Source organism: Pongo pygmaeus, chromosome 5 (assembly GCF_028885625.2).
Source record: "Pongo pygmaeus isolate AG05252 chromosome 5, NHGRI_mPonPyg2-v2.0_pri, whole genome shotgun sequence".
Classification (NCBI taxonomy): domain Eukaryota; kingdom Metazoa; phylum Chordata; class Mammalia; order Primates; family Hominidae; genus Pongo; species Pongo pygmaeus.
Window position 1 is genome coordinate 29,762,027 of NC_072378.2, and position 15,486 is coordinate 29,777,512.

The 15,486-nt window shown below is 46.1% G+C and overlaps 1 protein-coding gene across 1 annotated transcript; it reads left to right on the plus strand.

The window, feature by feature from the left end:
- Nucleotides 1-11,478: 11,478 nt before the first annotated feature.
- Nucleotides 11,479-14,936, plus strand: LOC129039302 (HLA class I histocompatibility antigen, alpha chain G). The gene is made up of 7 exons (XM_054492974.2): nucleotides 11,479-11,720; nucleotides 11,851-12,120; nucleotides 12,347-12,622; nucleotides 13,222-13,497; nucleotides 13,620-13,736; nucleotides 14,181-14,213; nucleotides 14,571-14,936. The coding sequence occupies exons 1-6, from the start codon at nucleotides 11,525-11,527 to the stop codon at nucleotides 14,183-14,185; spliced, it is 1,140 nt and encodes a 379-aa protein (XP_054348949.2). The 5' UTR covers nucleotides 11,479-11,524; the 3' UTR covers nucleotides 14,186-14,213; nucleotides 14,571-14,936.
- The last annotated feature ends 550 nt before the right edge of the window (nucleotides 14,937-15,486 follow it).

The following is a 15,486-nucleotide window of genomic DNA, read 5'->3' on the forward strand; positions in this document are numbered from 1 at the left end:
CAGATCAATAAATCCTTGGGCCCACAGTGGGCAGCTGTGGATTTGGTGAGTGCATTCCTTTCCACTCCAATTAGAAAGTGGATGTGGAGTGATTCACATTCATGTGGGATCCACAACACATTTATTTATCATTTGCCTCAGGGCTATTGTAACTCCTCTGCCCGCTATAGTATATAGTCTTAAGACTACACTAGACATACTGGATATCCTATAGGATATTAAATCAGCTCATTTCATTGACAATTTCATGTTGACTGGGGTGGATGAGCAGCAGGTAGAAAGTGCACTGGAGTCTTTGGCAAAACAAGCACACTCCAGAAGGTGAAGATAAAACTTACAGACCTTCAAGAGTGGCCACTGAAGTGAAGTTTTACAGGTGAGCAAGTGCCAAGTGTTTAGGGGAATGCAGGTGTGTCCCCTCCAAGGTAAAAGACAAACTGTTTCATCTTGCATCCTCACCAGAAGGAAGGAAGCACACTGCCTGATGAGCCTGTTTGAGTTCTGATGACACCACATTCCACATTTAGGTATGTTGCTTTGGCCCACACTCTAGGTGACATAAGAGGAGGCCACCTTCATGTGGGGTCCACACAGGAAAGGACCCTGCAGCAGATCCAGGCCATGATGCAAGCAGCCACCATTCCTCAGACCCCTTGGGGCTGGTGGTGCCAGTGGTGGGGAAAGATGCAGGATGGAGCTGAACCAAGCACCAGTGGGAGAGTCATAATGGAGGGCCTGGGATTCTGGAGTAAGATCATGTCATCCACAGCAGAGACATATGCCCCCTGTTAGAAGCAACATTTAGTGTTCCTTGTCCTGATTTGATAGAATGCTTGACCACGGGACACCAAACAACAATGTGGTTCCAAGTGCCTTTGTGACCCACAAAGTCATAAATTGCACAGGCCCAACAGCATCCATCATGAGGTGGAAATGGTCCACCTGGGTTGAGCTTGAATCCCATGTTGACACCCACAGAAAACACCCAAGTATGATGTGGCACCCAACAACCAAACAGACAAATGGCAGTTAGCCAGCCTTCACCATGGGTCAGCCCAGGCCTGGCGATGAGTGCATGAATGGAGTAACCACAGTGGCAGGCATGAGGCTACGTATGGCACCAGCAGCACTGACTCCCCCAGCCCTACCAAGGTAGATCCAGCTACTGCCACCTCTGAATGTCAACTCGTCAGCATTTGGAGCTCATGATGTGCCCCAGTGGGGCACTATTTCTTTAGGTGACTAGCCACTAAGTAACAAGTGACTACATTTAGCTACTTCCATCCTGGAAGGGCCAGAGGTTCATCTTCACAGGGATAGGCTCCTATTCCATGGGTGTTTTCGTGTCCTGCTCTCAGACACTCAGCCAGCACCATTCTCTGGGTGCTATTGATATTCCTGGTCTGCAGGCCAGGCGGTGCTCCTAGCCCATTATCTGCCTGAAGGACCCACTTGGCAGGGAAAGTTTTAGTGTTTCCATGGCTGTCGGTTCCACTAATCCTACCACCATCTGCACCACCCAGGAGCTACCAGACACAAGGAATGCTGGACAGGTCTTCTACAGGCACAACTCAGTGCCAGCCTGGAGGAAGCACTCTGAGAGTGCCATCTTTCAGAACATGATACATTGTTTGAATCAGAGATGTCTCTATGGTGCTGTGTTCTCAATGGAAGAACATGTGGGTCCAGAAATCAAAAGGTGGAAGCAGGTATGGCTCCATGTCCAATCTCTTAGATTCACCCACTAGGGTATTTTGCATGTTTTATCTCCCAACACTGGGCTGTGCGGGTTAGGAGGTCCTGGTTTCCACAGGAGGGTACCCTTAAAAGTAGACAAAAGAGAGCCCATTGAACTACACATTACTTTAGTCACCAGAGAAGTTTGGAGAGCATGTTCCCAGAGACCACCTCGTGAGAAGAGGAGTGTCCTTCTCTCCAGGCCCAGGTAATAGACCCTCATCCCCAGGAGGAGGCATGGCTACTTTCACACAATGAGGACAGAAATGTGTGTGGAAACCAGACATCCACCTGGGAGCCTTCTGGTTCCCCTTGCCCAATTGTAAGTGTGAGCAGAATCATCCAGCAATTCAGCCTGAGAGGATTTGATTTCCAAGGGCCCACACCCATCAGGGCAGCAGGTTTGAGTCATGCTCCTGGGTAATCTCCCAAGGCCCTGCTCCTGTGCTCTGACATCCTCAGTAACATTGGTACTGAGGCCCCGCTTCCCATGGGCTGTTCCCAGCCAGTGATGGGTTACACCAGTGACACTAAGGCAGGACATTCCTAGGAGACAGGGGACTCCTCTGATGGCCAACAGTGGCCCCAGGACTTCTCCATGGCCTTGCTCAACTCTCCTTAGATTGCCTGTGGTCTAGGACACACCCAGTAAACCTTCTGTCCTTCTGTCCATCACTGGGGGTCACACTTGCATCTTGGTCTGTTGCCTTTCCTAAGGTAACCTGCCTCCCTCGCAATATCGTCTGACAGGTGTGTCCCCTAATTAAATGCTGTAACTTTAATCCCGTGATGGCACTTGCTTTTTGGAGGATTTGGACTACAAAATCATTTTCATCTGCAATTAAAAATAATAAGTCCTCTTACTTATTCCAATTTGTAAAATCCTTTTGTTTATTCAACTTCTTCTACTTGCGTTGGCTCCATTTTGCTGGTATTTGTATTATGTTTTTGAGTTCGTCGACGTTTGTTGCTTTAATCACTAAATTTGGGGGTAGTTTGTTACACAGCAATGAATAACTAATAAGGCCCTCTTACATTTCCATTATTCTATACAGGTTACGTACATCTGTTTTATTTCCTCCCATTTTCATAATATTGGCCATACATAGGGTTTCTAGTTTCTCAACGTCTATTCTTTTCTTTATTTTAGTTTCTTTTCTTTTTTGTTCCTTCCCTTTCTCCTTCCTTCTGTCCCTCCCTCCTTCTCTTTCTTCTCCATTTCCATTCAACCTCTTGCCCTCCCTCCTTTTTACTCCACTTTCCTTCCCTTTTCTTCCCCTTCCCTTTCTTTCTTTTCTTTTTTCACTCCTTCTTCCCTTCCTCCTTCTTTCCCTCCCTTCCTCCATTTTTTCCTTTTTATTATGAAATTTTCCTAACATATAAAATAACCCTACGTGATTGTGCTATAAGTAAGCATTTTCTGAATCTATATGTCAAAAGTATAATGCCACGGTATATGAGAAACAAGTAAACAACAGGAAGTTATTAACAGAATCTAAGTAAAAATGCCTGCTATAATTCTGCAACCAAGACAGTGGCTTTCAACTCAATTCCTTCAACTCAGTGTTTTCAGAACACATCATCAACATCAAGTATTACACATTTATTTCAAAAGTTTAGGCCAGGCGTGGTGATTCACACCTGTAATCCCAGCACTTTGGGAGGCCAAGGTGGGTGGACCACCTGAGGTCAGGAGTTCAAGACCAGTCTGACTAACATGGTAAAACCCCATTGTCACAATCGGTTTCTATGGGATATAATGAAGGGGGATGAACACCGAAACAAAGACAAAAACAAAAAAATCTGTTCTAAAAGAAGGGGTCGGGGGCTTCTTGCTTCTAATGATTCCTTCTGGCGGCAAACGCAGTTTGTTAGTTTGCCAACATCCTGCTTTCATGAGAACAGTTTGCTGTTTGCTCATATAGCCTCCAGTGGTATACTGAGTTGATCACGACCCTCATTCTTTCGGCCTCCAACACCCCATCTCTACTAAAAATACAAAAATTAGCTGGGCGTGGTGGTGCATGCCTGTAATCCCAACTACTCGGGAGGCTGAGGCGGGAGAATTGCTTGAACTGGGAGGCAGAAGTTGCAATCAACCGAGATAGCACCGCTGCAGTTCAGCCTGGACAACAGAGCAAGACTTCATCTCAAAAATAAATAAATAAATAAATAAATAAATAAATAAATAAATAAATAAGTTTAAGTTGGCACAATCACTTTGGAAATCATATTATTATTATCTAGTATGGTTAAAGTCCATACAACATATCATCCAACCATCCCACTCCTAAGCCTACACTCTGCGGGCTTTCTTGCCTATGTGCCCAGGAGACATGCACGCTAATGTTTATGGCAAAAACTGGAATCAGCTACATATACATCAATAGAAAACTAGTGCAATTATGGTATAACCATAAAATGTAAACCTTCAGCAGTGAAAATGAATGAATGACAGCCTCCCACACCACAGATAACTCCTATATGTAATGTGCATCACGGGAAAATAAATGCAGTAGGAATTTGCTGTACTGGAAGCTTAAAAACCAGCAAAACTAACTAATATTTGGATTGGGGATATATCTATACTTATTATACAAATCTTTAAAGAAATATAAAGGAATCATAATCACAAGACTCAGGATGGAGTCTCCTTTTGGGGGATGTGAATGGGCAGCAGCCCAGGGTAGTTTACAGGTTCTGTGTTTTACAACAGTGCTGACTAAAGACCAACAACATATCATCCATTCCCTTTATAAAAAGGAGCTTTTAAAATAAATGTGTAATACTTGATGTTGCTGATATGTTCTGAAAACATTGGGTTGAAAGAATTGACTTAAATTCCTAATTCATTAAACAGAGTTTTTCAAATTAAAATATACCTGGTTTTTATAAAAATCAAAGAGAAAAGAATACCAAAGTTCATTGCAAGCATCCTTAACAAGAACTACTTACATTGGAAGAAAACCACAGAGAATTGTAAGGAGCCATGTGACAGAGAGGACCAGTATGCCATGAAAATGGCCTTGGCTACAAATAGGTCATTTGATCCTTGGCTAACTGGCATCTCTCTAGATTTTCAAGTATACAGTCTTCAATCTGATGTGCAAGGTAATTCCATCTTGCAAAGGATTTGGTGTTACATTTCACCACACATACAACTGAATTAAACTTTTACTGAATTGGAAATGCACATCATTGATCAAAATAAATGAAACAAGAAAAGAGTAGAAAAGAATAACCAGTGATAGAATAGCAATATGAATAGAAAACACAATAGGACTGCAAAAACAAACAAAGAAACAAACAAAACCACTTCAGAAGCACCTGAAAGCAGTGCTATTTAGAATCATAGTGGTGTCCAAATCACTCCTATCACATATCATGCAATATCACAACAAAAGATGTTAAGTGTATTATAGAATGCTGATCAAATAGCCAGTTATTGTAAAAACTTGTTTCTCAATTCGAGCTAACAATTTTGTGATACTGCATCAAACCAAAGTTATTGGCATCATGCTAAGCTAGATGTGTTGACTGAAGTATGAGATTCACATCTTTGTAAATGAAAAGCAATCTGATTAGGCAATATTTTTCTAAGTGAAAGCAAGTTAATTAGAGAAGTAAAGAAACAAAGTATGGCTACTCCAGAGACAGAGCAGTGCTTCTTTTTTTAAGTGTAGGCAAACTTTTTTTGAAGACGATATTTCAATAAGAAAACTGGCGCTAGGGGCATACTTCCACTAAATTTGAGACATTTTAGACAAAACAAAGACTTATTTTCAAGACACTATTTTTATGGCTCTAAAGTCTTGGAACTATCTGATCTAGTTACTCTATGTTCTCAACTGTGTTAACTCATTGAAGACAAGATTGTTGTTATTAAAGATATTGGCAAGAAAAACTCAGAGATACTGTTGTATCCCCTTTCTCTGCCTCAAACTGTTTTCCCCCCAACACCTAAGGCTCTGTGATGTCTCAAACTTTTAGTCATTAATTTACAAAGTGAAGCTTATCACAGAATTAGAAAAAAACTATTTTAAAATTCATATGGATCCAAAAAAGACCTCTTATAGCCAGAAGAATCCTAAGCAAAAAGAAGAAAGCTGGAGGCATGAGGCTACCTGACTTAAAACTATACTACAAGGCTACAGTAACCAAAACAGCATGGTACTGGTACAAAAACAGGCACATAGAGATCAATGGAACAGAATAGAGAACTCAGAAATAAGATCACACATCTAAAACCCTGTGATCTTCAACGAGCCTGACAAAAATAAGCAATGGGCAAAGGATTCCATATTTAATAAATGGTGCTGGGAGAACTGGCTAGCAATATGCAGAAAATTGAAACTGGATTCCTTCCTTACACCTTACCCAAAAATTAACTTAAAATGGATTAAAGACTTATATGTAAATCCCAAAACTATAAAAACCCTGGAAGAAAATCTAGGCAATACCAATCAGGACGTAGGGATGGGCAAAGATTTGATGATAAAAACGCCAAAAGCAACTGCCACAAAAGCAAAAATTGACAAATGGGATCTAATTAAACAAAAGAGCTTCTGTAGAGTGAAAGGAACTATTATCAGAGTGAACAGACATCCTACAGAATGGGAGAAAATTTTTACAATCTGTCCACATCTGACAAAGTTCTCATATTCAGAATCTACAAAGAACTTAAGCAAATTCACATGAAAAAAACAGCTTCATTAAAAAGTGGACAAAGGACCTAAACAGACACTTCTCAAAAGAAGACATACATGTGGCCAATAAACATAAGAAAAAAAGCTAAACATCACTGATCATTAGAAAAATGCAAATCAATACTACAGTGAGATACCATCTCATGCCAGTCAGAATGGCAATTATTAAAAGTCAAGAAACAACAGATGCCGGCGAGGCTGCAGAGAAATAGGAAGGCTTTTACACTGTTGGTGGAAATGTAAACTGGTTCAACCATTGTGGAAGACAGTTTGGTGATTCCTCAAAGATTTAGAACCAGAAATACCATTTGACCCAGCAATCCCATTATGGGTTATATACCCAAAGGAATATAAATCATTCTATTATAAAGATATGTGCATGTGTATGTTCATTGCAGCACTATTCACAATAGCAAAGACATGGAATCAACCCAAATGCCCATCAATGATGGACTAGATAAAGAAAATATGGTACATATACACCATGGAATATTATATAGCCATAAAAAGTAATGAGATCAAGTCCTTTGCAGGGATATGAATGAAGCTGGAAGCCATTATCCTCAGCAAATTCACACAGGAACAGAAAACCAAACACCGCATGTTCTCACTTATAATTGGGAACTGAGCAATGAGAACACATGGAACCGGGGAGAGAAACAACACACAATGGGGCCTGTTCGGCGAGGGCAGTGATGGGGGGATCATTAGGAAAAATAACTAATGAATGCCAGTGTTAACACCTAGGTGATGGGTTGATAGGTGCAGCCAACCACCATGGCACACGTTTACCTATGTAACAAACCTGCACATCCTGCACATGTACCCTGGAACTTAAAATTAAATTAAATTAAATTAAATTAAATTAAATTAAAAGATAAGCTTAAAGCATTAAAGAAAAATAATTAGATAAAAGAAGCCTTTGATTTACAAAATCCTGAAACAATAGTTTTAATTTTGCTTTTAACATATATGCAAGTCCTTTAGTGCAGCTCTCTTTCAGAGGTGCAGCTTAATTCCCTCTCTTGTGTGTGGCTTGGACTTAATGATGCACTTCTGATATGGCCTATCTCTGTGTTCCCACCCAAATCTCATTTTGAATTATCATGTGAATTGTAATCCCCACATATTGGGGGAGGGACCTCATGGGAGGTGATTGAATCGTGGGGATGGTTCCCCCAAGCTGTGGAAGTCAGTGGTTGAACCTATTTTTCCTAATGCTCCCCTCAGCACTGCCCTCCCATAATAGGCCCCAGTGTGTGTTGTTCCTCTCCCTGTGTCCATGTGTTCTCATTGCTCAGCTCCTAATTATAAGTGAGAACATGTGGTGTTTGGTTTCCTGTTCCTGTGTTAGCTTGCTGAGGATAATGGCTTCCAGCTTCATCCATATCCCTGCAAAGGACTTGCTGTCATTCCTTTTTATGGCTGCATAATATTCCATGGTGTATATGTACCATATAAGCGGATTTTCCCCACTTCACTCTGCATTTCTCTCTCCTGCCACCATGTGAAGAACGACATGTTTGCTTCCCCTTCTGCCATGACTGTAAGTTTCCTGGGGCAGCCTCCTCAGCCACACAGACCTGTGAGTCAATTAAACCTCTTGCCTTTATAAATTACCCAGTCTCAGGTATTTCTTTATAGCAGTGTAAGAACAGACTAATACAACTTCTAACTGATAGAGTAATGCTGACATAACAGTTTGTGACTCTGGGAGTAGAGTGTGAAACTCACTGTGGTTTCCACCTTCTCTCTCTCTGTCTCTGGAATCATGAGCTCTGGGGGACACAGCTGCTGTGCCATAAGCAGCCCTGCAGGAAGGTCCATGTGACTAAGAACTGAGGCCCCCTGGGACCAGACAACAAAGAACTAGGCCTTTTCCAACAGCCATGTGAGTGAGCCACGTTTCATGTGAATCCCCAGCTCCAGCGAAGCCCTCATATGATATAGCCTTAGTCTGACAACTGGACTGCAACCTTGTGAGAGGCCCTGAGCCAGAAGCACTCAGGGAAACCACTCCCGGATTCCTTATCAGTAGAAACTGTGGGAGATGATGAATATTTGTTGTTTTGAGCTGCTAAGTTTTACATAATTTGTTACGCAACAGTAAATAACTAATACATTTTCACAAGAGAGGATGTATTATTATACGTTAATTTGCATTTGCTCTAAATTTATCATCATCATGTTACTATTTTTGAGACAGGGTCACCCAGGCTGGAGTGCAGTGGCATGATCACCATGCACTGCAGTGTCGACCTCCTGGGCTCAAGGGATCCTCTGATCTCAGCCTCCTGAGTAGCTGGGACTACAGGCATGAATTAACATGCCTGGCTAATTTTCTAATTTTTTCGTAGAGATGGGGGTTTGCCATGTTGTCCAGGCTGATCTTGAACTTCTGGAGTCAAATCTGCCTTCCTCTGCCTTCCACAGTGCTAGGATTGCAGGTGTGAGCCACCACACCTGGTCTAAATTAACTGTAAGATATTAAACATGTAACTTAGTTATAAAAGGTAAGGAGAATTTCCATGGCTGAAGAGGATGTATTTTATGACGGTTCACCATGATCACTTTACTTGAACTTCAATTTCCAACTGTGTCCAAATTAAACACAAAAGGAAGATCCAGCCCTTGCTGGGCTGATTCTATCATGGCTCCCAACAAGCAGCTCCTGGTCATTCACCTTCCCCCAGTTATTCGGCCAACTCTAATGTAGGTGCTGCTGTGAAGGAATTTAGCAGATATAACTAAGGGCCTCAATTAGTTGACTTCAGGCTGGGTTTATCCTGCTTAGACTGTCCTAATCAGGAGAGTCCTTGAAAGGACTGGGTTCTTCCTGATCATAGAGATTCAGTGTGAGAGGGACACAGCATGAGGGGTTTCCTCCACTGTGGGCTTTGAAAATGAAGGGGCTGTGTAGGAAAGAATGCTGGTGGGCACCATGCATTGAGTGCAGCCCTCCCTGTTCTCTACAGTGGCAGCCAGCGAGGAACCGGGACCTCAGTCTTACAACTGCCAGAAACTGCATTCTGCCACCTCTGTATAAGCCTGAAGGAGGATTCAAAATGAAAACACAGCTTTGGGAAGCCCGGAACAGAGATTCCATCCATATCATGCCCAGATTTCTGATTAAGGAACTATAAACAAATAAATGGGTGTTATTTGGCCAGGCATGGTAGCGCACACCTGTATCCTAACATTTGAGGAGCTGACACAGGAGGAACACTTGCAGCCAGGACTTTGAGACAAGCCAGGATAATATAGTGAGTCAGCCGTCTCTACATTTCTTTTTAATTAGCTGGGCATGGTGGCACTTGCCTGCAGTCCTAGCTACTCTGAAGACTGAGGTAGGAGGGTCCCTTGAGCCCAGGAGTTTGAGGCTGCAGTGAGCCACGATCATGTGACTGCACTTCACCCTGGATGACAGTGGGAGATTCTGTCTCTAAAAATAAATCAGTGAATACAATAAATGGGTGTTGTTTAAAGCCAATGTTTGTGACAATTTGTTACCTAGTCTTACAAAATTCATGCACAGACTCAAAAGACTCGTGGAATGAATTGATGAATTGATATGCACACTAGTTACATAAAATAAAATCTTTTTTAACTTTTTCAGTGTTTTACATTTTATAATTTTTTGTGACACAATTTAATACACTCATGTTTCATTCATTCAGCCAAGAAAAAATAATTTAGTCCCTACAATGAACCAGGTATGCCCTCATGTGCTCAAGTGCCTGACATTCTAGAAGCTTCACAAGAACGAGGTGGAGCCACTGGAGTGTTTTAGGTGGAGAAATGACACACTTTGACTCATAGTAGCAGGACCACTATAGAAAGAACAGTCACGTAGCAGGTCATGGAGCAGTGCTAGAGCCACAATTCAGGAGTGACAGGGTGGTGGGGATTAAGGGGAGAAGAGGGCCTGAGGGATGAGAGGGATGGAGGGAATGGCTGGAGGAGCAGGAGGTGAGGAAAAGGAGCAGAGGAAAGAATTCCAAAGCAGCAGAACTCTTAGGTTTAAACACATTTTATAGATTTTAATACATCCATCTACAGAGCCTCGCTGGGTGTTCTTTGCAGTTGGCCTTTAATATCTTATGTGGGTCTGCCTAGAAACTAATTGTTTTTTATGTTAATCAGGTTTAAAAAATGCTAAGTATTCCTAAAAAATATACACACCACTTACATGTGGATACTTCCTAAAAACAGGCAGTGCATGAGCACTAGTGAGGGGCATTGTTACTGCACCGAACACTTAGAACTGTGAGGTGAATAAAGTTTGTGCTGGCTCCTGGTTGCAACATACAGTAACATAGCGTGGTACTTTGTATTGAGGAGATGTCCTGGACTCACACGGAAACTCAGGGCTATGGAATGAAGGTAAATTTAAAATACAACAAGCGGGAGTCACAGATACATTGTCTGGGAAAGTGAAACTTAGGAGCTTTGTGAGTCCTGTTGTAGTGCTTTTAGATACATTTATATACCAACGGGCCAAAGTCACATTTTTCACCGGTTAGATTCCTGATCATTCAGGGGTTACCAAGATTATGCTACCCACTATAGTTAATAAACAAAAAGCAAACTGGTCTCTATTCTATCCATGCATTCAGGCACAACTTTTCCAGATTTAAGGGGGGGGGGGAAAACCGGTCTTTACACCTACAATCCCAGGGTGAGCTCACTCTCTGGCACCAAGCTCCGTAGGGTGATTTTTCTTCTAGAAGAGTACAGGGGGACAGGCAAGGAGTGGGAGGCAGGGAGTCCAGTTCAGGGACAGGGATTCCGGGATGAAAAGTGAAGGGAGAGGGACAGGGCCCTTGCCGAGAGTTTCTCCCTGGTTTCTCAGACAGCTCCTGGGCCAAGACTCAGGGAAACATTGAGACAGAGCTCTTGGCACAAGAGTAGCGGGGTCAGGGCGAAGTCCCAGGGCCCCAGGCGTGGCTCTCAGGGTCTCAGGCCCCACAGGCGGTGTATGGACTGGGGAGGCCCCGCGTTGGGGATTCCCCATCTCCGCAGGGTTTCTCTCCTCCTTCTCCCTACCTGTGTCCGGTCCTTCTTCCTGGATACTCACCGGGATGCCCCAGTTCTCACTCCCATTAGGTGACGGGTTTTTAGAGAAGCCAATCAGCGTCGCCGCGGTCCCGGTTCTAAAGTACTCGCTCACCCACCCGGACTCAGATTCTCCCCAGACGCCAAGGATGGTGGTCATGGCGCCCCGAACCCTCCTCCTGCTGCTCTCGGGGGCGCTGACCCTGACCGAGACCTGGGCGGGTGAGTGCGGGGTCAGGAGGGAAACAGCCGCTGCGGGGAGAAGCGAGGGGCCGGCCCGGCGAGGGCGCAGGACCCGGGGCGCCGCGCCGGGAGGAGGGTCGGGCGGATCTCAGCACCTCCTCGCCCCCAGGCTCCCACTCCATGAGGTATTTCAGCGCCGCCGTGTCCCGGCCCGGTCGCGGGGAGCCCCGCTTCATCGCCGTGGGCTACGTGGACGACACGCAGTTCGTGCGGTTCGACAGCGACTCGGCGAGTCCGAGGATGGAGCCGCGGGCGCCGTGGGTGGAGCAGGAGGGGCCGGAGTATTGGGAAGAGGAGACACGGAACACCAAGGCCCACGCACAGACTGACAGACTGAACCTGCAGATCCTGTGCGGCTACTACAACCAGAGCGAGGCGGGTGAGTGACCCCGGCCCAGGGCGCAGATCACGACCCCCCACCTCCATGCCCCACGGACGGCCCGGGTACTCCCGAGTCTCCGGGTCTGGGATCCACCCCGAGGCCGCAGGACCCGCCCAGACCCTCTACCTGGGAGAACCCCAGGCGCCGTTACCAAAATCCCTGCGGGTTGGTCCGGGCGGGGAGGAGGCTCGGTGGGCGGGGCTGACCGAGGGGGCGGGGCCAGGTTCTCACACCCTCCAGTGGATGATTGGCTGCGACCTGGGGCCCGACGGGCGCCTCCTCCGCGGGTATGAACAGTATGCCTACGATGGCAAGGATTACCTCGCCCTGAACAAGGACCTGCGCTCCTGGACCGCAGCGGACACTGCGGCTCAGATCTCCAAGCGCAAGTGTGAGGCGGGCAATGTGGCTGAACAAAGGAGAGCCTACCTGGAGGGCACGTGCGTGGAGTGGCTCCACAGATACCTGGAGAACGGGAAGGAGATGCTGCAGCGCGCGGGTACCAGGGGCAGTGGGGCGCCTCCTTGATCTCCTGTAGACCTCCCAGGCTGGCCTAGCACAAGGAGAGGAGGAAAATGGGACCAACACTAGAATATCGCCCTCCCTCTGGTCCTGAGGGAGAGGAAGCCTTCTGGGTTTCCAGATCCTGTACCAGAGAGTGATTCTGAGGGCCCGTCCTGCTCTCTGGGACAATTAAGGGATGAAGTCTCTGAGGGAGTGGAGGGGAAGACAATCCCTGGAATACTGATCAGGGGTTCCCTTTGACCCCACAGCAGCCTTGGCACCAGGACTTTTCCCCTCAGGCCTTGTTCTCTGCCTCACACTCAATGTGTGTGGGGGTCTGACTCCAGCTCCTCTGAGTCCCTAGGCCTCCACTCAGGTCAGAACCGGAAGTCCCTGCTCCCCCACTCAGAGACAAGAACTTTCCAAGGAATAGGAGATTATCCCAGGTGCCCGTGTCCAGGCTGGTGTCTCGGTTCTGTGCTCCCTTCCCCACCCGAGGTATCTGGTTCATTCTTAGGATGGTCACATCCAGGTGCTGCTGGAGTGTCCCATGAGAGATGCAAAGTGCTTGAGTTTTCTGACTCTTCCTTTCAGACCCCCCCAAGACACACGTGACCCACCACCCTGTCTTTGACTATGAGGCCACCCTGAGGTGCTGGGCCCTGGGCTTCTACCCTGCGGAGATCATACTGACCTGGCAGCGGGATGGGGAGGACCAGACCCAGGACGTGGAGCTTGTGGAGACCAGGCCTGCAGGGGATGGAAACTTCCAGAAGTGGGCAGCTGTGGTGGTGCCTCCTGGAGAGGAGCAGAGATACACGTGCCATGTGCAGCATGAGGGGCTGCCGGAGCCCCTCATGCTGAGATGGAGTAAGGAGGGAGATGGAGGTGTCATGTCTCTTAGAGAAAGCAGGAGCCTCTCTGAAGACCTTTAACAGGGTCGGTGGTGGGGCCTGGGGGTCAGAGACCCTCATCTTCACCTCCTTTCCCAGAGCAGTCTTCCCAGCCCACCATCCCCATCATGGGTATCATTGCTGGCCTGGTTGTCCTTGCAGTTGTAGTCATTGGAGCTGTGGTCGCTGCTGTGCTGTGGAGGAAGAAGAGCTCAGGTAACGAAGGGGTGACAAGTCGGGTCTGAGTTTTCTTGTCCCACTGGGGGTTTCAAGCCCCAGGTAGAAGTGTGCCCTGCCTGGTTACTGGAAAGCACCATCCACACTTATGGGCCTACCCAGCCTGGGCCCTGTGTGCCAGCACCTGCTCTTTTGTAAAGCACCTGTGACAATGAAGGACAGATTTATCACCTTGATGATTGTAGTGATGGGGACCTGACCCCAGCAGTCACAGGTCAGGGGAAGGTCCCTGCTGAGGACAGATCTTAGGAGGGCAGTTGGTCCAGGACCCACATCTGCTTTCCTTGTTTTTCCTGATCCCGCTCTGGGTCTGCAGTCACACATTTCTGGAAACTTCTCGAGGGTTCAAGACTAGGAGGTTCCTCTAGGACCTCATGGCCCTGCCACCTTTCTAGCCTCTCACAGGACATTTTCTTCCCACAGATTGAAAAGGAGGGAGCTACTCTCAGGCTGCAAGTAAGTATGAAGGAGGTTGATCCCTGAGATCCCTGGGATCTTGTGGTTGGGAGCCCATCGGGGAGCTCACTCAGGCAATAGTTCCTCCTCTGGCTACATCTCCTGTGGGATCTGACCAGGTCCTGTTTTTGTTGTACTCCAGGCAGTGACAGTGCCCAGGGCTCTGATGTGTCTCTCACAGCTTGTAAATGTGACACCCTGGGGGGCCAGATGTGTGTGGGTTGTTGAGGGGAACAGTGGACATAGCTGTGCTATGAGGTTTCTTTGACTTGGATGTATTGAGCATGTGATGGGATGTTTAAAGTGTCACCCCTCACTGTGACTGATATGAATTTGTTCATGAATATTTTTCTGTAGTGTGAGACAGCTGCCCTGTGTGGGACTGAGTGGCAAGATTTGTTCACGCCTTCCCTTTGTGACTTCAAGAACCCTGACTTCTCTTTCTGCAGAGACCAGCCCACCCCTGTGTCCACCATGACCCTCTTCCTCATGCTGAACTGCATTCCTTCCCCGATCACCGTTCCTGTTCCAGAAAAGGGGCTGGGATGTCTCCATCTCTGTCTCAACTTTATGGTGCACTGAGCTATAACTTCTTACTTCCGTATTAAAATTAGAATCTGAGTATAAATTTACTTTTTCAAATTATTTCCGAGAGGTTGATGGGTTAATTAAAGGAGAAGATTCCTGAAATTTGAGAGACAAAATAAATGGAAGACATGAGAACTTTCCAGAGTCCACGTGTTTCTTGTGCTGATTTGTTGCAGGGGAGGAGAGTAGATGGGGCTGTGCCCAGTGGGTGTTCAGGCCACCATGAACTTTATGTGGTCACTTCTCAGCTGGGTCATCTTTGCTGCTCCATTGTCCTTGGCCCTTCAGTAGAACCTTGTCCCACCAGGACCTGTGATCACATGGACTTGGATATCACCTAGGGTGGTCCCTACACATAGAAGTTCTTGTGTTATCAGAAGAAAAATTTTCGGACCCCTACACCTCTTCCCCTCCTTCCAGGTCTCTTTCAATTGTATTTTCCATCTTTTTTTTTTTTTTTTTTTTGAGATGGAGTCTCACTCAGGCTGGAGTGCAGGGTGCAGTCTTGGCTCATTGCAACCTCCACCTCCCGGGTTCAAGTGATTCTCCTGTCTCAGCCTCCCTAGTAACTGGTAGTAACTGGGAGTACAGGCATATGCCACAACACCCAGCTAATTTTTTGTGTTTTTAGTAAAGATGGGATTTCACCATGTTAGCCAGGATGGTCTTGATCTCCTGACCTTGT

Excerpts from the sequence above, each read along its gene's own strand:
- LOC129039302 (XM_054492974.2), top strand. The coding sequence starts at position 11,525 with ATGCCCCAGTTCTCACTCCCATTAGGTGACGGGTTTTTAGAGAAGCCA. Across the intron at positions 12,121-12,346 it reads CTACAACCAGAGCGAGGCGG|GTTCTCACACCCTCCAGTGG; the intron begins GTGAGTGACCCC and ends GGGCGGGGCCAG. Across the intron at positions 12,623-13,221 it reads GGAGATGCTGCAGCGCGCGG|ACCCCCCCAAGACACACGTG; the intron begins GTACCAGGGGCA and ends TCTTCCTTTCAG.